The sequence below is a fragment of the Macrobrachium nipponense genome, chromosome 21 (genome assembly GCF_015104395.2).
Source record: "Macrobrachium nipponense isolate FS-2020 chromosome 21, ASM1510439v2, whole genome shotgun sequence".
NCBI classification, from domain to species: Eukaryota; Metazoa; Arthropoda; class Malacostraca; order Decapoda; family Palaemonidae; genus Macrobrachium; species Macrobrachium nipponense.
In genome coordinates, this window is record NC_087212.1 from 27,514,841 (window position 1) to 27,538,760 (window position 23,920).

Sequence of the window (23,920 nt, forward strand, 5' to 3'; positions counted from 1 at the left end):
CATGTTAGTATTAAAAATTGCTCCGAGTTATCCCCAAACTCTTCGCAACAACCATAACTCAAACCAAATTGCACACGCACACAATAATTTTTCAAAAAAAAATTTATGATACTCATCTAATAAAAGATATCACAAGAGTTCCTTACTGAACGAAAGTGACTGGCCGCCTGTGCGGCATCTGCACTTGTTCAGCAGAAAGTCTAGAACATATCTATTAGACTTATGTATTAATCAAGGATTGGTGTTAGCTCCTGTACCCAGGATTGTGCCCGCAGACACGAAAGGACCTAAAGAAAAATGATATTATGTTACAATAAAGTTTTATACATACTTACCTGACATATATATTTAGCTATAGACTCCGTCGTCTTCGACAGAATTTCAAATTTCGTGGCACACGCTACCGGTAGGTCAGGTGATCTACCGCCCTGCCCTGGGTGGCAGGACTAGGAACCATCCCCGTTTTCTAATCAGAATTCTTCTCTTCCACCTGTCTCCTGCGGGGAGGCTGGGTGGGCCATTAATCGTATATATCTGTCAGGTAAGTATGTATAAAACTTTATTGTAACATGACAATATCATTTTTATACATTCAACTTCCCTGCCAGATATATACTTAGCTGATTAGCACCCATTGGTGGTGGGTAAGAGACAGCTAACTACTGAAATAGACAGGTAAACAACATATGTTGTAGGTATTAATAAACCTTGGTTCCTACCTTATTAGGCTGAAGACTTTGCGGCTACTGCCTTGGAGTCTGCTTAGCCTCAAGAGCCTCAGCGAGATATTGATCTATGGCTAAGAGTTCTTGTGGGTCTGCCAATGGGGTCTTATCCACTTACTCGGCAGAGCCTAAAGGCCTTTGTCATTGGGTGCTATTCCACTAACATGACAATACACCTTGTTCAAGGAGCATAACACCGATCCCGATCACCTGATCCTAACATCCATGTTAGTTCTAAGATTGCAAGGAGTTATCCCCGAACTCCTTACAAACAACCAAAAACTCGAAACATAATTACACTTTCATTTATACAAAATATACAAAAAAAATTTTGTACTCCCCGACTAGCCATACATATCCTTGATCCCCTACCAGCAATGACACTATGCGCCCGTGCGACATCCGTGAGCTTGCTAATAGAAAACCAAGCACATATCTGACAAGAGGGTTCATGTACGATAAAATCAAAATATTTTAAGGATCAGTCTTTGCTCCAAGACCCAGTATTGTATCTGCTGATACAAATGGACCTAGAGAGAAGCACTTCTCATAGGTCACTCTCACATCCTTCAGATAATGAGATGCAAACACTGAATTGCACCTCCAATACGTAGTCTCAATGATATTTTTAAGACATATTCTTCTGGAACGCCAAGGACGTTGCTACTGCTCTCACCTCATGGGTCTTAACCTTTAGAAGACCGAAGGATTCCTCCGAGCAGTTCTTGTGAGCGTCCGTAATTACGCTTCTCACAAAGAAAGCCAAGGCGTTCTTGGACATGAGTCTTTTGGGGTTCTTCACCGCACACCAAAGACCTTGTTGACAAGCTCCCATCTGTCTCTTCCTCTCTAAATAAAATTTTAGAGCTCTCACTGGACAGAGAGACCTCTCTGTCTCTCTGCCTACGAGGTTAGATAGACCTTTTACTTCAAAGCTTCTTGGCCAAGGTTTTGACGGGTTTTCGTTCTTCGCCAGAAACATTGTCTGGAACGAACAGATGGCAGCATCTCCTTTGAACCCCACTGTGGAATCTAGAGCGTGCAATTCGCTCGTCCTCTTGGCTGTAGCGAGAGACAACAGGAATAAGCATTTCCTAGTGACGTCGCGGAAGGAAGCCAGATGTAAAGGCTCGAATTTATCCGACGAAAGGAATTTCAGGACCACGTCCAGATTCCAACTAGGTGTTCTAGGAGTTGCTGCTTTTGAAGTTTCAAAGGATCTAATTAGATCGTGTAGATCTTTATTGTCTGCAATATCTAGCCCTCGATTTCTAAATACTGAAGACAGCATGCTTCTGTATCCTTTTATTGTTGAGACAGATAGGTGAGATTCCTCTCTCAGAAAGAGGAGGAAATCGGCAATATTCACTATAGAGGTACTGGAGGAGGACAGCTTCTGACTCTTACACCACCTCCTAAAGACTTCCCACTTCGATTGGTATACTCTTCTCGTCGAAGCTCTGCGGGCTCTAGCGATAGAGCCCGCAGCCTTGCGAGAAAAGCCCCTCGCTCTGACAAGTCTTTCGATAGTCGAAAGGCAGTCAGAGCGAGACCTGGGAGGTTGTGATGAAACCTCTCGAAGTGGGGTTGTCTGAGTAGATCTGGTCTGTTTGGAAGAGATCTGGGGAAGTCCACTATCCACTCCAGTACCTCCGTGAACCATTCCTGGGCTGGCCAAAATGGGGCTATCAATGTCAACTTCGTGCTCTTTGAAGCTACGAACTTCCTGAGCACTTCCCCCAGGATCTTGAACGGGGGAAAGGCGTATGCGTCCACACCCGACCAATCCAGAAGAAACGCGTCTATTGCGAAGGCTCTCGGATCTTCTACTAGAGAGCAAAAGATCTCTATTCTTTTGGAGAGGAACGTCGCAAACAGGTCTATGTGAGGTCTCCCCCACAGGGACCAAGACTTCGACACACTTCTTCGTGTAGAGTCCATTCTGTGGGAAGGACCTGATTCCTCCTGCTCAGTCTGTCCGCTCTCACATTCTTTATCCCTCCTTGCACAAATCTTGTGAGGAGAGTTTATGCCTCTTTCTTCTGTCCAGGTTAACAGGTGTTTTGTTAACTGAAAGAGGGAGAAAGAGTGCGTGCCTCCTTGCTTGCGTATGTAAGCCAGAGCCGTGGTGTTGTCCGAGTTTATCTGTATCACCCCGCCTCTGACTATCTCTTCGAAGAACTTTAAGGCTAGGTGTATGGCCACTAGTTCCTTGCAATTGATGTGCCAGGACTGTGTCCTTTGTCCAGGTGCCTGACACCTCCCTTGCTCCTAGCGTCGCTCCCCATCCCGACTCCGAAGCGTCGGAATATAACACTTGGTCTGGGTTCTGAAGGGCAAGCGATACGCCTTCGTTCTTTTGAAGAGGAAGGATCCACCACTTCAAGTGATCTTTTATCTCTTGTGGAAGAGGGAAGATGTCCGAGAGTTGTCCCGTCTTCCAACTCCACACCCCTTTCAGGAAAAACTGAAGAGGGCGAAGGTGAAGCCTCCCCAGAGAGAAGAACTTTTCTAGTGAGGACAGGGTCCCTAAAAGGCTCAGATAATCCCTCGCTGAACTGTTCTTTCTCTCTAAGAAGCTCGAGATTTTCGACAAACCTCGAGTGATTCTTTCTCGCGAAGGAAATACTCGAAAACCCCGAGAATCCATCTGAACCCTCCCCAGATAGACCAAGCTCTGGCTGGGATCAGCTGCGACTTCTCGAGGTTCACGAGTAATCCCAGCGATTCTATCATGTTTCTTGTTACTGATAAGTCCTCCAAGCACTGAATCTCCGACTTGGCCCTGATCAGCCAGTCGTCTAAGTAGAGGGAGATGTTTATTCCCTCTAGGTGAAGCCATCTTGCCACATTCGCCATCAGGTTGGTGAATACCTGCGGAGCTGTAGACAGACCGAAGCACAGAGCCCTGAATTGAAAAATCTTGTCTCCTATCACAAACCGAAGATATTTCTTTGACAAATGGTGAATGGGAACGTGGAAATACGCATCTTGCAAGTCCAGAGAGACCATCCAATCTCCTGGACGAAGAGCCGACATTACTGAAGCGGCCGTTTCCATGCGGAACTTCTTTTTCTGAACAAAGCGATTCAGAGCGCTTACATCCAGTACTGGTCTCCACCCCCCCGATGCCTTTGGTACTAGAAAAAGGCGATTGTAAAATCCCGGGGAGTGTGGATCCTGCACAAGTTAGATGGCCTCCTTTTCCCACATTTGTTCCACCATTTGAAGGAGAGTCTTTCTCATTCACAGGGTCCCTCGGTACCTCGCTGACAGTTCCCGAGGCGTAGATGTTAGGGGAGGGCTGTCCTCGAAGGGGATTACGTACCCTTTCTTTAGGACCGACACTGACCACGGGTCGGCTCCCCTTTTCGCCCATACTCCTGCAAAGTTCAGGAGTCTGGCGCCCACTGGTGCTTGAAGGAGCAACAAGTCATTTGGTTTTCTTGAACGGTCTAAAGGAAGACCTTCCTCTCTTGTCAGAGCTCTTCTTTCTGGCAGGGGGACGAGCCGCTGCACCTCCACGAAAGGGCTGCTGAGGAGGACGAGAGTCCTTCTTAATCGTCGACACTACAGGGCGTCCTTTCTTGGACGTTTGTACCAGTAGGTCCTGTGTCGCCTTCTCAGTTAGCAAGCGAGATATATCCTTCACTAACTGAGAAGGAAACAGATGATCCGACAGAGGGGCGAACAATAAAGCAGTCCTCTGGCTCGGAGAAACCCCTTTTGATAATAGGGATCCATATACTGATCTCTTCTTCAGAAGACCAGCACCAAAAAGGGAAGCCACTTCTCCCGAACCGCCTGTATGCCTTGTCCATGCAAGACAGGACGCTATGGAGAATCTCTGGGTTTTTAAGAAACTCCGGATCTTTAGATTTGTTGGCCAGAACTCCGAGTGACCAATCCAGAAAGTTGAACACCTCTAAAGTGACAAAAAGTCCCTTTAGAAAGTGGTTCAACTCCGAAGTGCTCCACGTTGATCTGACCGATCCTAAGGAGTGACGTCTAGAGGCCTCCACTAAATTGGAAGTCTGCATCTGCCGAGGCAGGAAGAGAAAGACCCATAGTCTCTCCTGTCCCATACCAAATACCTCTCTTTCCATGGAGTTTGGAAGGAGGCATGCAGAATACAGTCTTTCCCAACTCTTTCTTCTTGTCCATCCAAGAATCTAAAGAATGGAGGGCCTTCTTCATCGAAATTGCAGGCTTCATTTTCAGAAAGGCCGAAGATTTTGCCGTAGCCGAGCTCGAAAAGAGAGAACGAGGAGAAGGAGGAGCTGCCGGACTAAGAGAGTCTCCAAACTCTTGTAACAATAATGAGGCTAAGACCTTATAACTCGAGAGTCCCTTATTTGCAGGAGGTTCGTCATCAGACAAATCGTCCAAACCTCGATCAGACGAAGGAGAAAGCTCTCGTTTGGAGGGAGAGTCCTTCCAAGACCTCCTATGGTCTGAAGGAGAGGAGCTTCTATTTGGAGAAGAGTCATAAATTCCAGGAAAGAGTCTCCGACTCCTGCCTCCTGGCTCTTGACTCCTGACTCCTGGCTCCTGACTCCTGCCTCCTGACTCCGGACTCCTGGCTCCTGCCTCCTGACTCCTGCCTCTTGACTCCTGACTCCTGACTCCTGCCTCCTGACTCCTGACTCCTGACTCCTGACTCCTGACTCCTGACTCCTGACTCCTGACTCCTGACTCCTGACTCCTGACTCCTGACTCCTGACTCCTGACTCCTGCCTCTTGCCTCTTGCCTCTTGCCTCTTGCCTCCTGCCTCCTGCCTGGATGACTCCACACTCCTGGCTCTTGGCTCCTGCCTCCTGGGTGACTCCTCACTCCTGGCTCTTGGCTCCTGCCTCCTGGGTGACTCCTCACTCCTGGCCGGTGCCAGACGACTGATCGGTTCATCCACGATCGTACAGGGAGCCTCACCTCGAGTAGGAGTATTGATCCTGGCGGCCGATACCTCCATACGTCTGGAGGATCTTTTGATCGGAAGGGAAGAGTCTTTCCTTCTAGGAGGCTCCTTAGCAAGGACTCCTACAAAAGACGAAATCTGTTCTTGCATGGCCATCATGAACCTCTTCGTAGCCTCCTCTTTATCCTCTTCGGGAGGAGGGGAAGGAGGAGGGGAGGAGTCCATAGCCTCCACCTCCTGACTCCTTCTCACTCTGGTTGAAAGAATGGCTCTTCTTGCCTTCTTAACTCCCGAAGGAGACTCCTCAGGGAAGTTTTCTGGGCTCGAGTCAATCGCCGGAGCCTTCCAACTCCTCTTGAGTGGTCGAGAGCGATCTGAATCCCTCCAATCATGTCTCGGAGATGAAGATCCCGACGAAAAACACTCACGCAGGACGCTTTTGCAATAGCGATCCTTGGCAGTTCTGGGGTGTCACAGAAACCGCCGAAGGGACACCTGATCGGTGGGGATTCTCCACAACCTCCTTTCGGTTTTCGACATTCCTTCTCCTCTGGGCATGTGAGCTTGGAAGAGGTCTAGACTAGGAGCGTTGCGGTAGCCGACCAAGCTGACCCCCACCCTCCACTCACACTGGGGACACTCATATCACTGTCCATGAAAAATCACTAGCCTTACCTTGTAGGGCAGCCATTTTGTTTTCCATCACTTGAAGGCTGCTTTTAGATCGCAAGTCTTTCGCTGAATCTACAGGTTCTGCAATAGGAGAAGGGGCTGCAATGGAAGGAGAAGTAGCAATACTTACCCTTGGGGAAGATCCCAAGCTAGGAATTAGTTCAGATCTCGAACTACTTAAACTTCTATAAGAAGCCTTCCTCACTCTTTCTCTCTCTAACTTTTTCAAATAATTAGTTAGATTCTTCCATTCATTCTCACTCAAATTCTCACATTCCTTGCAAGTATTAGTGAAAAGAACATTCATACTGGCAAAGGCACCCTTGCATACAGTGTGAGGGTCTACCGAAGCTTTCGGCAACCTCACCTTACAGCCTACATTCACACAACGTCTCACAACCATTCCAGAGTCAGACATTTTTAAAGAAAAATCCAAAATCAAGTCCACAAAACAGTCCACAAAAGCGTATGCCAATCCAGATACGTCACCAAAAGTCGGTCAAGAAGATCAATTGCCGGTGAAAAAAGAAAAACCAATCGAGAGGAACCAACAACAATGTTGATGGCCCGGGCGACAGAAGAATTCTGTTTAGAAAACGGGGATGGTTCCTAGTCCTGCCACCCAGGGCAGGGCGGTAGATCACCTAACCTACCGGTAGCGTGTGCCGCGAAATTTGAAATTCTGTCGAAGACGACGGAGTCTATATATATCTGGCAGGGAAGTTGAATGTATAAAATGATATTGTTATGATACAATAAAGTTTCATACATACTTACCTGGCAGATATATACATAGCTAAGACTCCGTCGTCCCCGACAGAAATTCAAATTTCGCGCCACTCGCTACAGGTAGGTCAGGTGATCTACCGCCTGCCCTGGGCGGCAGGACTAGGAACCATCCCCGTTTTCTATCATATTTTCTCTCTTCCACCTGTCTCCTGCGGGGAGGCTGGGTGGGCCTTTAATTGTATATATCTGCCAGGTAAGTATGTATGAAACTTTATTGTATCATAACAATATCATTTTCATACAATCAACTTACCTGTCAGATATATACATAGCTGATTGGCACCCTTCGGTGGAGGGTAAGAGACAGCTACTATATGGAATAGACAGGTAAACAACATATGTTGTAGGTATAAATAAAACCTTGGTTCCTACCTGATAGGTGGTAGACTTCGTGGGTGTTTGCCCAGTAGTCTGCATCACCTCAAGAAACTTTAGCGAGATATATGATCTATGGCCAAGAGTTCTTGTGGGTCTGCCGATGGGGTCTTATCCGCTTACTCGGCAGAGCCTAAAAGGACTTTGTCAATGGGTGCTGATCCACTTATATGACAATACACCTTATGAAGGAGCACACAACCAATCCCGACCACCTGATCCTAACCATAAGTTAGAACTAAGGATTGTTCCGAGTTATCCCGAACTCGTCACAACAACCGTAACTCAAAACCACTACGCACACATACATAATTTCAAAAAAAAATTATACTCATCTAATTAGATATGACAAGATTCTCTTACTGAACAACATAGACAGCCGCCCGTGCTAAACCAAGTCCTCCATTGTTCGAAGAGACTCCAGACCATATCCAAAAGAAGAAAAGTATATACATTTAAGGATTGGTGTCGGCTCCCGTACCCAGAATCGTAATCCGCCGATACGAACGGACCTAGAGAAAAAACACTTCTCATATGTCACGACGAACGTCTTTCAAGTAATGAGATGCAAATACTGAGTTGCATCTCCAAATGTCGTATCTATGATGTTTTTAAGCGCATATTCTTATGAAACGAGAGAGACGTCGCTACAGCTCTCACTTCATGAGCTTTAACTCTCAACAGTTGTAACTGTTCGTCAGGACAGACCTTATGAGCGTCTGTAATGACGTTTCTCACAAAGAATGCCAGCGCATTCTTGGACATCAGTCTTGTGGGGTCTTTTACCGCGCACCAAAGACCTTGTCTAGAGCCTCCCATCTGATGCTTTCTCTGAAGGTAGAACTTCAGAGCTCTTACAGGGCATAGAGACCTCTCTGCTTCTCTGCCTACGAGACTCGATATGCCTTTGACTTCGAATGACTTAGGCCAGGGATTCGTGGGATTCTCGTTTTTAGCTAAAACAGGGTCTTAAACGAGCAAATAGCTGAGTCTCCCTTGAATCCTACTTTATCCTGCAGAGCATGTAATTCACTAATTTTCTTTGCCGTAGCTAAAGATAATAGGAATAGGCATTTTCTGGTGATGTCTCTAAACGATGCCAGATGAGGAGGTTCGAATCTTTCAGATGAAAGAAACTTGAGGACTACGTCTAGGTTCCAGTTCGGAGGTACCGTTCCTTCGACTTTGAAGTCTCAAATGACCTTATGAGATCGTGGAGATCTTTATTATCTGCCAGATCTAATCCTATTCCTGAAGACAGCAGAGAGCATACTTCTGTATCCCTTTATTGTGGATACAGCTAGATGAGATTTTTCTCTCAGGAATAGCAGGAAATCAGCAATTTCCGCTATAGAGGTAGTGGAGGAGGACAACTTCTTGGATCTACACCACCTTCTAAAAACCTCCCACTTCGATTGGTATACTTTCGTAGTGGAGGTTCTGCGTGCTCTCGCGATCGCGCTTGCCACTTCGCGAGAAAAGCCTCTCGCTCTGACAAGTCTTTCGATAGTCGAAAGGCAGTCAGAGCGAGAGCGGGGAGGTTTTGATGGTACCTCTTGAAGTGTGGTTGTCTGAGAAGATCCGTCCTTCTTGGTAGGGATCTTGGAAAGTCTACGATCCACTCTACCACCTCCGTGAACCAATCTTGGGTCGGCCAAAAGGGGGCTATTAACGTCATCCTCGTCTCCTTTGACGCCACAAACTTTTTCATTACTAATCCAGGATTTTGAATGGGGGAAAAGCATATACGTCTACTCGAGACCAATTTAACAGGAAGGCGTCTACCATAAGTGCTCTTGGATCTTCCACGACCGAGCAAAAGACTGGCAGCCTTTTGGAAATGAATGTGGCGAAGAGATCCACATGAGGTGTCCCCCACAGCGACCAGAGATCTAGACACACTTCCTCGTGTAGGGTCCACTCTGTATGAAGGACCTGGTTCCTCCTGCTGAGTCTGTCCGCCCTCACATTCTTTACTCCCTGTACGAACCTTGTCAGAAGGGAGATGTTCCTGTGAGACGTCCAAAGCAATAGGTCTCTCGTCAGTTCGTAAAGGAACGAGGAGTGAGTCCCTCCCTGTTTTCGAATGTAGGCAAGTGCGGTGGTGTTGTCCACGTTTACTTGCACTACTTTGTTTGACACCAGAGGTTCTAGACTCTTCAAAGCCAGATGCACGGCGAAGAGCTCTTTGCAGTTTATGTGCCAAGTCACCTGCGCTGGTTCCCAGGTGCCTGACACCTCTTCTGAGCCTAATGTCGCTCCCCAACCTTTCTCCGACGCGTCGGAGTACCACATAGGTCTGGGTTCTGTGTTTTTAGAGAGATCCCTTTGTTCTCTTCCAGAGGGGGCAACCACCATTCCAGGTGCGATCTTATCTCCACTGGAATGGGAAATACGTCCGAAAGCTGTCCGGTTTTCCAGCTCCAAGACTTCTTGAGGAAGATTGAAGCGGACGTAAATGCAGTCTTCCTAGTGGGAAGAACTGTTTCGAGCGAGGAAAGGGTCCCTAGAAGGCTCAACCATTCCCTCGCCGACGTATGTTCCTTCCCTAAGAAGAGAGAGACTATCCGCAAACCTTTTGCGATTCTCTCTTGCGAAGGAAATACTCGAAAACCCCGAGAATCCATCCGAATCCCAGATAGACTAGGTCCTGTCTGGGGGTCAGCTGAGACTTCTCGAGGTTCACGAGCAATCCCCAACGCTTTGATCAAATCTAGAGTTAACTTTAGGTCCTCCAAGCACTGTCTCTCTGATCTGGCCCTGATGAGCCAGTCGTCCAGATACAGAGAGATATTTACTCCTTTGAGGTGAAGAAACCTCGCCACATTCTTCATCAGGCTTGTGAAGACCTGAGGAGCTGTGGACAGGCCGAAACACAAGGCTCTGAACTGAAAGATCCTTCCCCCCGTCATGAAACGGAGGTACTTCTTCGATGAAGGGTGGATCGGAACGTGAAAGTAGGCGTCCTGGAGATCTAGAGACACCATCCAATCTCCTTGTCGTAATGACGCTAGGACTGAAGCAGAAGTCTCCATGGAGAACTTCTCCTTCTGAACAAATTTGTCAGAGAGCTGACGTCCAGTACTGGTCTCCAGCCTCCCGAGGCTTTCGCAACCAGAAAAAGGCGATTGTAAAACCCCGGGGAGTTTTGATCCAGTACTAGTTCTATCGCTCTCTTTGTCCCACATTTGTTCTACCATCGATCGAAGAGTATCCCTCAGCACAGGATCCTTGTACTTGGCTGATAGTTCCCTTGGTATTGACGTTAGGGGAGGAGTGTTCAGGAAAGGGATACGATATCCCTTCCTTATGATAGCCAATGAAGACGCGTCTGCGTTTATCAGTGTCAGGCCTCCACAAATCCCAGGAGCCTGGCACCTACTGGTGCTTGGAGGAGAGAAGCTTCATTTTCCCTTTTTAAAGGGACGAAAGGCAGACCTACCTCTCTTCTCCGGAGCCTTCCTTCTTGCGGGAGGTCTGGAGGTCGGACCACCTCGAAAGGGCTGAACTGATGTACTAGGTCCTTTCTTGTCAGATGCAGAAGCAGGCTTCTTCTTCCTTGCTGACTGCGTCAGAAGATCCTGAGTCGCCTTCTCAGTTAAAGAATGAGCAATGTCCTTCACTAACTGAGAAGGGAACAAAAAGTCAGACAAAGGCGAATACAGTAGCGCTGCCCTCTGAGCGTGTGAGACTGCCTTGGTTAAGAAGGCCCCATATACAGTCCTCTCTTTAGAAGACCTGCTCCAAACAATGAGGAGATTTCAAAAGAGCCATCCTGTACCGCTTTGTCTATACAAGACAATATGCATAACAGGGCTTCAGGTTCGATTCCTTCCGAATCATGGGCTTTCTTGGACATCACCCAAGGGACAATCTAAGAAGTTGAAAACCTTCCAATACATGAAAGAGTCCCTTGAGGAGATGGTCCAGTTCAGAAATTCCCCACGTAATTCGTGCCGAATTGAGACCTTGTCGGACGTGAGCGTCAACTAAGGTCGAAAAGTCTGCTTCCGACGTAGACGGGAGAGCAATACCCATATTCTCTCCCGTCTGATACCAAATGCCTCTTTTACCAGCTAATCTCGCTGGAGGCATGCAGAAGACTGTTCTCACTAAGTCTTTCTTAGACTTCATCCATGAGTCTAAGGATTGTAAGGCCCTCTTCATAGAAATGGTGGGCTTCATTTTGAGAAAAGACGAAGGCTTCTTCGTCTTAGCACTCGAAAAGAGAGAGCGCGGAGAAGGAGGAGCGGCAGGAGTCAACTCGTCTCCATACTCCTCAAGAAGCAAGGCAGTCAAAACCTTATAGTTCGACAGTCCTTCTCTTCCCTGATATTCATCATCCGAGTTTTCTTCCAACTCGGGATCTAAATGAGTCTCCGCTCCCCTTTCCGTACGTTCCTCTTCTGGAGGAGACAAACTCCTAATAGGAGAGGGGCTAAGGGAATGATAATCTTTCCTCTTTCCCGCTTTAATAGCCTTGGAAGGCGCCACAAGCTCAGGCTTCTCTTGATAATTAGAAGACGCTTCCCGCTTGGATGACGCTTCCCGTTCGCCAAGCGTCCTGGCTGACGTCTCTCGCTTACTTGGCTGCTGACGTCTTGATGACGCCTCGCGCCTGGAAGACGCTCCGCTCTCCAAAGGCGTCCTACTTGGCGTCAAAATATTGGTCGGAGCGTCACGTCTACCAACAGTTTTCAATGACGCTTCATGTCTAAAAGACGTCTTACGTCTCTCTGGCGTTACGAAACTTTCGTAAGCAACCGTTCTCGCTCTCGAACCCGAAGCTTCTGTAAGATGTTTAGAAGTTTCACGTCTGCATGACGCGTTCTCGTTTATCAGGGGAGAGAGGACGAGACTTCTTGCTTGGAAGCGCCACGTCCTTCCTACGAGGCGCTAAAAACTCCCACTGAGAGGACAGTTGCTCTTGAACTGCCATAATTATTCTCCTTGACGCTTCTCCCACGTCCACTGCATGACGCCTTTCGTCATCACTCGGGGGAGAAGTAGGAAAGGGTACTTCTGCGTACTCGTCAGGTGACGCTGACGCCACCTTCGCCTTCTTAATAGAAGAGGGAGCGTCATCTGAGAAACGCTCTGGGCTCGAATCTATTTCGGGTTCTTTCATATGACGCTTCAGAGGTCTCGACAAGTTCGACTCCTTCCACCCTCGTTTAGGTGAGGGAGAGGGAGAGGACGAGAAACACTCACGAAGGACGCTTTCCCTATAGCGCCCTTGAGCAGCCTGCCACGAAGCAGAGCTAGCTGAAGGGACGTCTGACCGTTGGGGATTCCCCACGACCTCCTTAAGGCTTTCGACTTTCCTTCTCCTCTGGGCATGGGAGCTTGGAAGAGGTCTAGGCCTGGGAGCGTCGCAGGGACGATCAAACGCCCCCTCCACAACACTGGGAGAACTCACTTCACTGTAATGCTCACTTTCACTAGCCTTACCTTGCAAGTCCGCCATCTTGGACTTCATGTCTCTAATCGTAGCTTTCAGATTGGCGATTTCCGAGGCCGATTCCGAAAGTACACTTTGAGAATGAGATACATAGGGAGAATCTAAATCAGTAGGATTAGAATTATCAGTAAAAGGCTCAATAGGCCTTGAACTCACACCTTTCAGACGTCTAACCCTATCCCTCTCTAACTTCTTCAAATAAGAAGTCAAAGTCTTCCACTCTTCTGCATTTAATCCCTCGCATTCCTTACAAGTATTATTAGCAGAACACTGAAACCCCCTACATTTACGGCATACAGTGTGAGGATCAACCGAAGCTTTCGGTATCCTCACCCTGCAGCCTACATTCACACACATTCTCACACTCACATTTGAATCAGACATACTGAGAAAAAATCCAAAAAAAGCAATTCCAAAAAACAGTCCACAGTAGCGAATGCCAAAACACGATCCAGATACGTCACCAAAAAGCCGAGAAACGATGATCAAAGGATGAAATATGAATCTAAGTCAGGAGGTAATAGCAACAATGTTGATACCACCGGCGACAGAGAAAATATGATAGAAAACGGGGATGGTTCCTAGTCCTGCCGCCCAGGGCAGGCCGGTAGATCACCTGACCTACCTGTAGCGAGTGGCGCGAAATTTGAATTTCTGTCGGGGACGACGGAGTCTTAGCTATGTATATATCTGCCAGGTAAGTTGATTGTATGAAAAACATTTTTCATAGGTCGCACGAACGTCCTTCAAATAGTGAGAAGCAAACACAGAATTACATCTCCAATATGTCGCTTCCAAGATATTCTTTAGTGACATATTTCTCTGAAAAGAGAGAGACGTAGCCACTGCTCTCACTTCATGAGCTCTTACTCTCAGGAGTTTGAAAGAATCATCCGTGCAAGCCTTATGAGCGTCCGTAATGAAGTTCCTGACAAAAAAGGCTAAAGCATTCTTAGACATAGGTCTTGATGGATCCTTCACCACCGAGCAGAAGACCTTGTCTAGAACCTCCCAACTGTTTCTTCTTCTGTATGTAAAACTTTAAAGCCCTTACTGGGCAAAGAGACCTCTCCGGTTCCCTGCCGACGAGACCCGATAAGCCTTTTACTTCGAAGTTTCTCGGCCAGGGATTCGAAGGATTTTCATTCTTCGCCAAGAATAATTCTTTGAAGGAACAGATGGCTGAATCTAAATTGAAACCCACTTTATCACTAAGGGCGTGCAGCTCACTAACTCTTTTTGCCGTCGCCAGTGACAAAAGAAACAAACATTTTCTCGTTATGTCGCGAAACGAGGCCAAATGCAGGGGTTCAAATCTCGTTGAGGACAAGAACTTAAGTACCACGTCGAGATTCCAGTTAGGGGGAGAAGTAATCTTAGACTTCTTGGTCTCAAAAGATCTAATCAGATCATGTAGATCTTTATCGTTTCCCAAATCTAGGCCTCTATTCCTAAAGACGGCCGAAAGCATACTCCTATAGCCCTTTATCGTGGCTACGGAGAGACGCGATTCTTCTCTCAAAAATAACAGAAAAAAATCAGCGATTTCTGTTACAGAGGTACTGGAGGAGGACAACTTCTTCGACTTACACCACCTTCTAAAAACTTCCCACTTCGATTGGTAAACACGGATAGTGGAAGTTCTCCGGGCTCTAGCGATCGAGCTTGCTGCTTTGCTAGAAAAGCCTCTCGCTCTGACAAGTCTTTCGATAGTCGAAAGGCAGTTAGAGCGAGAGCGGGGAGGTTTTGATGAAACCTCTCGAAGTGTGGTTGTCTGAGAAGATCCTTCCTTTGTGGAAGGGATCTGGGGAAGTCTACCATCCACTCCAGCACCTCTGGGAACCACTCTTGAGCTGGCCAAAAGGGGGCTATCAGGGTCATTTTTGTCCCCTTTGAAGTCAGTCCCAAACTTCCTGAGCACTTGGCCCCAGAATCTTGAATGGGGGAAATGCGTAAACGTCTACATGAGACCAATCTAGCAGGAAGGCGTCTACTGTTAGAGCTCTGGGGTCTTCTACTACTGAAACAAAGAACTTCCAGTCTTTTTGAGAGGAACGTGGGCAAAGAGGTCGACATGAGAAGTCCCCCAAAGAGACCAGAGATTCCGACAAACTTCTGAGTGGAGGGTCCATTCGGTATGAAGGACCTGGTTCCTCCTGCTCAGCCTGTCTGCTCTCACGTTCCTTACTCCTTGAACAAACCTCGTCAAAAGAGAGATGTTCCTTTGAGATGTCCACACAGCAGGTCCCTTGCGAGCTCGTAAAGGGCATACGAGTGAGTACCTCCTTGCTTTCGAATGTATGCAAGGGCGGTTGTATTGTCCGCATTCACTTGGACTATCTTGTTCCTCACTAAAGGTTCGAAGCTCTTTAGGGCTAGGTGTACGGCCAACAGCTCTTTGCAGTTTATGTGCCAGGACACTTGAAGAGCATTCCAAGTGCCTGACACCTCTCTCTTTCCCAAGGTTGCTCCCCAACCTTTTTCCGACGCGTCGGAAAACAATACAAGGTTTGGGTTCTGTGTTTCTAGGGAAGTACCCTTGTTTCCTTCAGTGGGAGTAACCACCATTCTAAATGGCGTTTCATCAGAACTGGAATGGAAACTGTCCGAGATAAGCCCTGTCTTCATGTGCCACGATCTTCCTGATGAAGAACTGAAGCGGACGGAGATGAAGTCTTCCTAGAGGAAGAACTGTTCGAGTGAGGAAAGAGTCCCTAATAGGCTCAACCATTCCCATCGCCGAAGGTACGTTCCTTCCTTAGGAAGAGAGAGACTTTCTCTAAACCTCTCGTTAGTCTCTCTTGAGAAGGAAATACTCGAAAACCCCGAGAATCCATCCGAATCCCCAGATAGACAAGTTCTGGCTGGGGATCAGTTGGGACTTCTCGAGGTTCACGAGTAATCCTAAGGTCTTTATCAGGTTTAGTGTCACAGTCAGGTCCTCCAAACACTGTTTCTCTGACTTTGCTCTGATGAGCCAGTCGTCTAGGTATAGAGATATACCGATTCCTTTCAGGTGAAGCCATCTCGCCACATTTTTCATAAGGCTCGTGAAAACCTGAGGCGCCGTAGACAGGCCGAAACACAAGGCTCTGAATTGGAAGATCCTTCCCCCCGTCATGAAACGGAGGTACTTCTTCGACGAAGGATGGATCGGGACGTGAAAATAGGCATCCTGGAGATCCAGAGACACCATCCAATCCCCTTGGCGAAGAGCCACAAGGACTGATGCAGAAGTCTCCATGGAGAACTTCTGTTTCTGAACAAACTTGTTCAGAGCGCTGACATCCAGAACTGGTCTCCAGCCCCCCGAGGCTTTCGCAACCAAGAAAAGACGATTGTAAAACCCTGGGGAGCTTTGATCCAGCACTAGCTCTATAGCTCTCTTGTCCCACATCTGATCCACCATTTGTTGAAGAGTATCTTTCAACACAGGGTCCTTGTAATTGGCGGACAATTCCCGCGGAGTTGACGTTCAGGGGAGGATTGTCCAGGAAAGAAATGGGGTAACCCTTCTTTAGAACAGACATAGACCAAGCGTCTGTATCTATGAGAGTCCAGGCTTCCGCAAATCCCCGGAGCCTGGCACCTACTGGTGTTTGGAGGAGCGCCACTTCACTTTCCCCTTTTAAAGGGACGGAAAGAGGCTCTACCTCTCTTCTCAGTCGCTTTTCTTTTAGCGGTAGCTCTAGAGGGAGGGCCTCCTCGAAAGGGCCGAACAGGCGTAGAAACACCTTTCTTGTCTCCCACCATCACTGGTCTCTTCTTCCTGGATGATTGCAGGAGAAGATCCTGTGTCGCTTTCTCCGTCAGAGAACGGGAAATGTCCCTCACCAACTGCGAAGGGAACAGAAAGTCAGACCTGGGAGCGAATAACAAGGCTGCCCTTTGGGAATGGGATACCGCTTTTGTCAAGAAAGCGCTAAAACAGATCTCTTCTTCAAGAGACCTGCTCCAAATAAGGAAGAAACTTCCCCTGAGCCATCCTGTACCGCCTTGTCAATACACGACAATATTGCAAGGAGTACGTCCGGATCGAGTCCTTCCGAGGCATGAGCCTTCTTGGACATCACCCAAGGGACCAATCTAGGAAGTTGAAGACTTCCAAAATGTGAAAAAGTCCCTTGAGGAGATGATCCAACTCCGAAAGACCCCAAGTTATCTTCGCAGTATGAAGGCTATGTCTCCTGGATACATCTACCAGACTGGAAAAGTCAGCTTCAGCCGAAGCTGGGAGAGTGAGCCCCATATTCTCCCCAGTCTGGTACCAAATACCTCTCTTGCCCGTAAGTCTAGCGGGAGGCATGCAAAACACCGTTCTGACTAGCTCCTTCTTGGTTAGCATCCAGCTATCCAGCGACTGAAGAGCTCTCTTCATAGAAATCGTCGGCCTCATCTTCAAAAAAGCCGACGACTTCGGCGTCTTAGAGCATGAAAAAAGTGAACGAGGAGAAGGAGGAGCGGCAGGGATCAATGCATCTCCGTATTCCTGCAGGAGGAGAGCTGTCAAAACTTTGTAGTTAGACAGCCCTTCTCTGCCGTGAGTCTCGTCTTCTGAGTCCTCTTCCAATATAGGATCAGAAGGAGAAGTCAATTCCCGTTCCGGGTCTTCCTGCCCAATAACTCTCTCTACGGGAGACAAACTCCTAATAGGAGAGGGGCTAAGAGCATGTATAGCGCTTCTCTGCTTGGCTGGCGCCTCGCTGGCCTGCGCCTCGGCCCTGGCCTGGCGCTCGCGCCTGGCTGGCGCCTCGCGCCTTGGCTGGCCCGCCTCGTCGCCTGGCTGGCTGCTCGCGCCTGGCTGACTCCTCGCGCTTGGCTGGCGCCTCGCGCCTGACTGATGCCTCGCGCCTCTCTAAAATCTCGCGTCTGACTGACGCCTTGCGCCTGGCTGGCGCCTCGCGCCTTTCTGGTGCTATATCCTTGTATGGATGATGCTTGTCTGGCGCCTCGCGCCTGGCTGAATCCTCGCGCCTGGCTGCTTCCTCGCGCTCGGCTGACGCTGCTGGTTTGGCAGACGTATCACGTCTGGTTATATCCTCGCGCCTGTAAAGTGTTTCTCGCTTGTCTGGCGCTTTAATCCTGTAAGACGCTTCTCGTCTGGAGGAAACCTCGCGCTTGACTGGCGCCTCGCGCTTGTCTGGCGCTTCAAAATCGTCCAAAGAGTCTATATCAGAATAGATCTCAAACGCCTCAAGTCCCACAGGAGCCTCACTCCTGGCGGGAGAAGGAAGACGAGACTTCTTGAGGAGGAACCTCACGTCTTTTCTACGAGGGGGATCCTTCGAAAGGACTCCTACCAAGGCGGATAACTGTTCTTGCACAGCCAAAATGATCCTCTTGGAAGCTTCTCCGGCGTCTTCTTGAACGGGAGAGGGAGACCTCGAAGGAGTTTTGTCCAAGCCATGGGACGTCAAAACCCTCTTAGCCTTCTTGATCGAAGGAGGCGCTTCTTCCGAAAAGCGTTCGGGGCTAGAATCCAAAACAGGATCTTTCCAGTGCCTTTTCAGGGGCCTGGATAGGTCCGAATCCTTCCACCCTCGTTTAGGAGAGGGAGAAGCGGACGAAGAGAAGCACTCTCTGAGGACGCTTTTCCTATAGCGGTCCTGAGCAGTCTGTCTATTTACAGAGCCTGCTGAAGGGACGCCTGACCGGGGGGAATTCTCCACAACCTCCGTACGGCTTTCGACTTTCCTTCTCCTCTGGGCTTGGGAGCTTGGAAGAGGTCTAGGCCTGGGAGCGTCGCAGAGAAGGTCAGACGCCCCCTCCACAACACTGGGGACACTCACTTCACTATAATAGTCACTTTCACAATCCTTACCTTTCATGGCAGCCATTTTGGATTTCATCCTGTGAAGAGTAGCTTTCAGTTCAGCAATTTCCAAGGCCGAATCTGAATGCAAAGCCAGTGAGGGCCCTGATACAGAATTAGAATCAAATGCATAGTTAAGAGAAGAGTTAGAATCATTAAAAGGCTCAATAGGCCTTGTACTACTACCCGCACCCTTAGATGCCGCCCTTCTGACTCTATCCCTTTCTAACTTCTTCAAGTAAGAAGTTAGAGTCTTCCATTCCTCAACATTCAACCTCTCACATTCATGACAGGTGTTAGAAATAGAACAATCAAAACCTCTACATTTGCGACATACAGTGTGAGGATCAACCGAAGCCTTCGGTATCCTCACCTTGCAGCCTACATTCACACACACACTCACACAACCACTTGAATCAGACATTCTTGAAGAAAAATCAAAAGCAAGTCCAAATCCAGTCCACAGTAGCGAATGCCAAAACAACGATCCAAGTACGTCACCAAAAGTCCACAAAAAGATGATCAATTGTCTAGAAAAGCGAATTCCAGTCAGGAGGTGGCAGCAACGATGTTGATACCACCGGCGACAGAAAATATATGGATAGAAAACGGGAATGGTTCCTAGTCCTGCCGCCCAGGGCAGGCCGGTAGATCACCTGACCTACCTGTAGCGAGTAGCGCGAAATTTGAATTTCTGTCGGGGACGACGGAGTCTTAGCTATGTATATATCTGACAGGTAAGTTGATTGTATGAAATTATATTTTTAGATTTTCAAGGTTTATCCAACAAATTATAACCAAAATGAAGTGAATATGGTAGTGATAAAGAGGTTGGACATCTGAGTTTAACAGTCTAGTTAACTACCAAAAAATTATAAGAATTAAAGAAAAACTGTTCTTAGGTTATGAATGTGGTGCAGTATGTGTAAAGCCAACTTTTAAAATTATGAAACAGAATAGTCATTTTCATAAAAAAACTATTGAAAGCACACTGCCAGTACTATATGTACATCAACCATTTGTTAAAAATCTTGAAACACTAACATCTTACCACTGAATAATAAAAAAGTCAATCGCATCACTATAATATATTTTGTGAAAAGATTGCTGATGGTTAATATGCAATATTAATCGTGATATCAGTGCAGTTTATAATACAAGATAGGGATGGCAAACAGTGATCTTTTAAAGTGCAATCTGAAAAATGCATATCTACCCATAAACAAGAATACCACCACAATGATGAATTATCATAGCTTAGGATATATGGTAAGTATTGTGACCATGCTTCCAAAAATGACAACATAAGAACATAGGGACATATGCACAGTTCCAAAGTTTGAACAAAGGCACATTTTTATATACTTATACAGAGGCAAGATGTCAAGAGATACTTGCCCTTGGCTGGAAAATGGCAAGTGTAAATGTATTTATTACCCATGAGACTGAAACTGTTGAACAGAGTAAACTGTAAATTTTAATGGTAAAATGTGCATGAGATACAAAAGCTCATCCTCATCGTCTTAGATTCAGCCAGCCTTGTGCTGGCACAGGCTCTTGCTTCACAGCAGCCCGTAACACTCAGAAAAATATGATTTGACATACTATTTGTCCAGAAACTAATAGAACATATAAAACTATTTATTTCTTTCTTATGTTCTGAACATATTTTACCCTCCCCTTTGTCCTATTCACTCCTTTGGGGTTTCTCCCACCCTAAACCTATTTCCTACTGGAATCCCTTATTGTAAACTAACTAGACAGGGAAAACATGAACATGAGCAGTTGGTTCAAACCTCAATCTATAGAGGGCTTAACATCGTCTTATGACAATACATACTGTACTGCATAATTTAATGAGCTAATCCACAAAATTTGAAATATTTTTCTTCTATGCCAAACATTCCAAAATGAGTAATAGCAGGTATATGACAATTTGTTTTCAAACTGCTTTTACTTGGTTTACACTAGGAAGACGCATTCTACTACAATAGTTCTTCACATACGTACCCACAGGTCCACCAAATCATAGGATCTAGCGAAATTTAGGATGTTGTTGCACAGCTGTGTATGTGCATTACAGCATGTGTTTTATAACATTTCTTCCTTTAACATGCTCCATTTCTCATTCTTTCAGATATTAGCAGTCCTATTAAATGTACAATGGTGGTGTTATGTTGATTCTAAGAGTTCTTATTTTTTTATGATAGCCTACCAAGCATCAGTAGTGTGATATAACCTGTGCATATATCTTTATATCTGATGTTAACAACAATGTAGCCTACACAGTGTCATCAATTATATTGTTTCTAACAACTTCATGAATTCTGAAACTGATAAAATGTGTACTTTCTTTAAGTTTTTAAGTGACTTTAACAATTTTACTATTCATTTTCATTGTAAATGCTTGGTTAACCCATTTCAACCACCAGGGGGCTACCAGAGAAAAACCTCAATTACAGGTCGAGAAGGGTGAGTGGCCATGTTCAGGTAGGAGAGGTTACAGTATTTTTACAGAAGCATTCCGCACGGACTGCAAGGAACGTAACTGCGGATACGACATCCACTAGGGATTGGGACGTCCAATGTATTTTGCCGTGTTTAGTACTGGCCCCTGGGGGTTAATTACAGTCGTCCGAATAAATATTACTTAAACTGCATAGAAAAACCACAACCGTCATAGTCTAGGCCACCGCGGATAAGTACCCTAGATCTACTGAGGTTACTAGCTTATCTATCCTTATTTTCACTTACTCTTACCTTCCCTCAAACCCCACCAGACTTTTACATACTAGGAGCATCCCATTATTGTTACATTGGGCATAATAATTGTAGTAAGTTAATCTAGCATTTCTGCTGGAGTATCACGTCAAAATCAGAAATGTTACTATTAGAAGTCCATTTCACCAGTTTCTTCATAACCTGTTAAATTGTAAATATTCACTGCCAACAACCAAAGGTCAAAAGAATGTTTCATGGAATGGAATGGAATATGTGATTTAGGCATTAATTAAGCCAAGCAGTGAGACCCATAGTGTTATTCAGTGTCTATGAAGTGAATGAATGAAAATGGAAACTATATAAATGAGTTTATAATACAGATTCTAAAGGTATCCTATGTTAAGATATAGGTAAAATCGAAAAGATTGAATTTCTAATGGAATTAAAACTGCCCTAAGTAAGATAAAAAGAGACATAGGCTATCTATAAAAAATTAGGTACATTTTCATAAAAACCACAAGCCTTTGAATACCTAGGCTCAAAAGAGAGCCAACATCAAAGTAATCTCCTAAATTTCAGTCATGGTTTTACCATTTAAGTTAGAGTGAAAAACAAATCTTGTAATTTATGTATGCGTAACCAGGCAAAGGCAGAGACAACAATCCTATAGGTACTACCTAGCTATCTCTAGTAGCTAGCTAGGTAGCTATACCCACTAGACTGTTTTCTGGAAACCTATGGTACTCCTTCAGACCCTACATATCGTAAGCACTTCCTTTTTGTTCACCTTCGTACGCACGATAGCCCAACCAAATTGTACAAAGAACAAATCTACTTGAAAGCTTTACTCATGTCCAATACCTACCTATAAACCCAAAATTTGGAGCGATGAAAACTGGTTCTCTAGACTCATCCAGTTTTGACATTTGTCTGTACTATTCGATTCTAGGGTTTTGTATCTATTGTATGGTTAAATGTCTTTGTTTTCAAATAAAACATATGTTATTGCACTTCACACTTACCTCCATTTCTTGTTTATAACAGGATAAAATATAAAATCTCTAAATCTGACGTCTACCACCGCGATCAGCTGTTTGCATGCGTGTATACAAATACAATGCTGCCAACCACACCGATACAAAATGTCAAATGGCTATGTTGATTTCTCTGCATATGCCATTTAGATATTCGTAAAATACATGTAATGAAGTGAAGCAAATCTAATTACTTGAAAGACTTTACAATACAATTTTAACTTTAATCCTTATCTAAATTGCTATATAAGTTTGGTGTCCAGCTACCAAAGAGAATGCCAAAACCAATGGCACCGTGATGAAACTTTTAAAGGGCAGACTGGCCTAAATTTAATGATTTCACAATAAGTCTGTTTTTTCAGCCAATATACGTCATGTTTGCTACTTCAAGAACTCTCTTTGTACAAAATGAGCTGAAATAAATCCCAATACAACTAGTATAAAAGAAACTTGAAGATTATGGTGAATTTTAAGACAAACGAAAAAAACTTACCAGACACCCTTTCACTTACCCTCTACCCTATCATCATTGCGAAATATAGAGCACATTGCGACACCTCCGAAAAAGACTTATTTAGCATAAATATTCCTTATTCAGTTGTATCCGAATGACTTTCATAGCCAGTAACTCACAGACAACTGTCACGTTCAAATTTATTCTTGGCTATCAACATTTGTCTGAGTAGGCCTATCGATTGCTAAACAATGTTGTACACACTACAGCTTGGCAGTTTGTACCGGTTGTTCGACATGCCAATGATGCCATGAATAAGTAAGGATATGAAGTCTAGACAGATTTATCCGGTATGAACTTGCTTTATAGAAACACTATGCCCTGCTTAGCTTATTATTATTTTTTTTTTTTTTTGTCGCGGGGAAGCAATGCACAACAAATAACCGTTTATGTATCTAATAGTTTTTCCTTGCTTCCTGTATTCAGATTAGGTATATATTTGCAGGCCTGACAAAGAAAGAAAAAAAGACGTTCAAAAAAGTGCGCGTGGGAGTTTAAATGGCCTTAATACAGCAGTTGCTCAATGCCTGTTATTAATTACGACACTGTACAGGAACCATGCACAAGAGCAAGCGATACATAAAAAATATGTGCAAAAGGAGTATCAATACGGGAATACTATACTCGGTATTTTCCATCTGTCCACCCGCCAGTAACACTGCGTCCCGGGCTTTAGATTGCGACATTCAGCTTACATTCAACAATAATAACAATATCCTATTTCGAATATTAACGGTGTAATTCGCATACAGTAAATTATTAAAACACTTTTCAGTTGCAAATATACACCCAGATATCCTTTTAATTACCTAAAACTTACACAGCGTTACTATCTAAACCCGGGACGCAGTGTTACCATACGCAAACACCACAGGCGGATGGACAGATGAAAGAGTATGGT

General features: G+C 45.7%; 1 protein-coding gene across 4 annotated transcripts in view; it reads right to left on the bottom strand.

Moving 5' to 3' along the window:
• LOC135197863 (solute carrier family 41 member 1-like) overlaps nucleotides 1-23,920 on the bottom strand; it is a 212,099-nt gene that overhangs the window by 177,570 nt on the left and 10,609 nt on the right. Inside the window, exon 1 of one of the 4 annotated variants that reach the window (XM_064225047.1) lies at nucleotides 22,494-22,635. The exons of 1 other annotated variant lie outside the window; for it this stretch is intronic. Coding sequence is in view for 1 of the 3 variants with exons in the window: in XM_064225051.1 (XP_064081121.1) it covers nucleotides 22,494-22,499 (6 nt within the window). In the remaining 2 variants the exon portion in view is untranslated. Of the gene's footprint in view, nucleotides 1-22,493; nucleotides 22,636-23,920 lie in introns of those variants that run through there. 2 more of the 4 variants (XM_064225042.1, XM_064225051.1) reach the window with 2 other exon arrangements.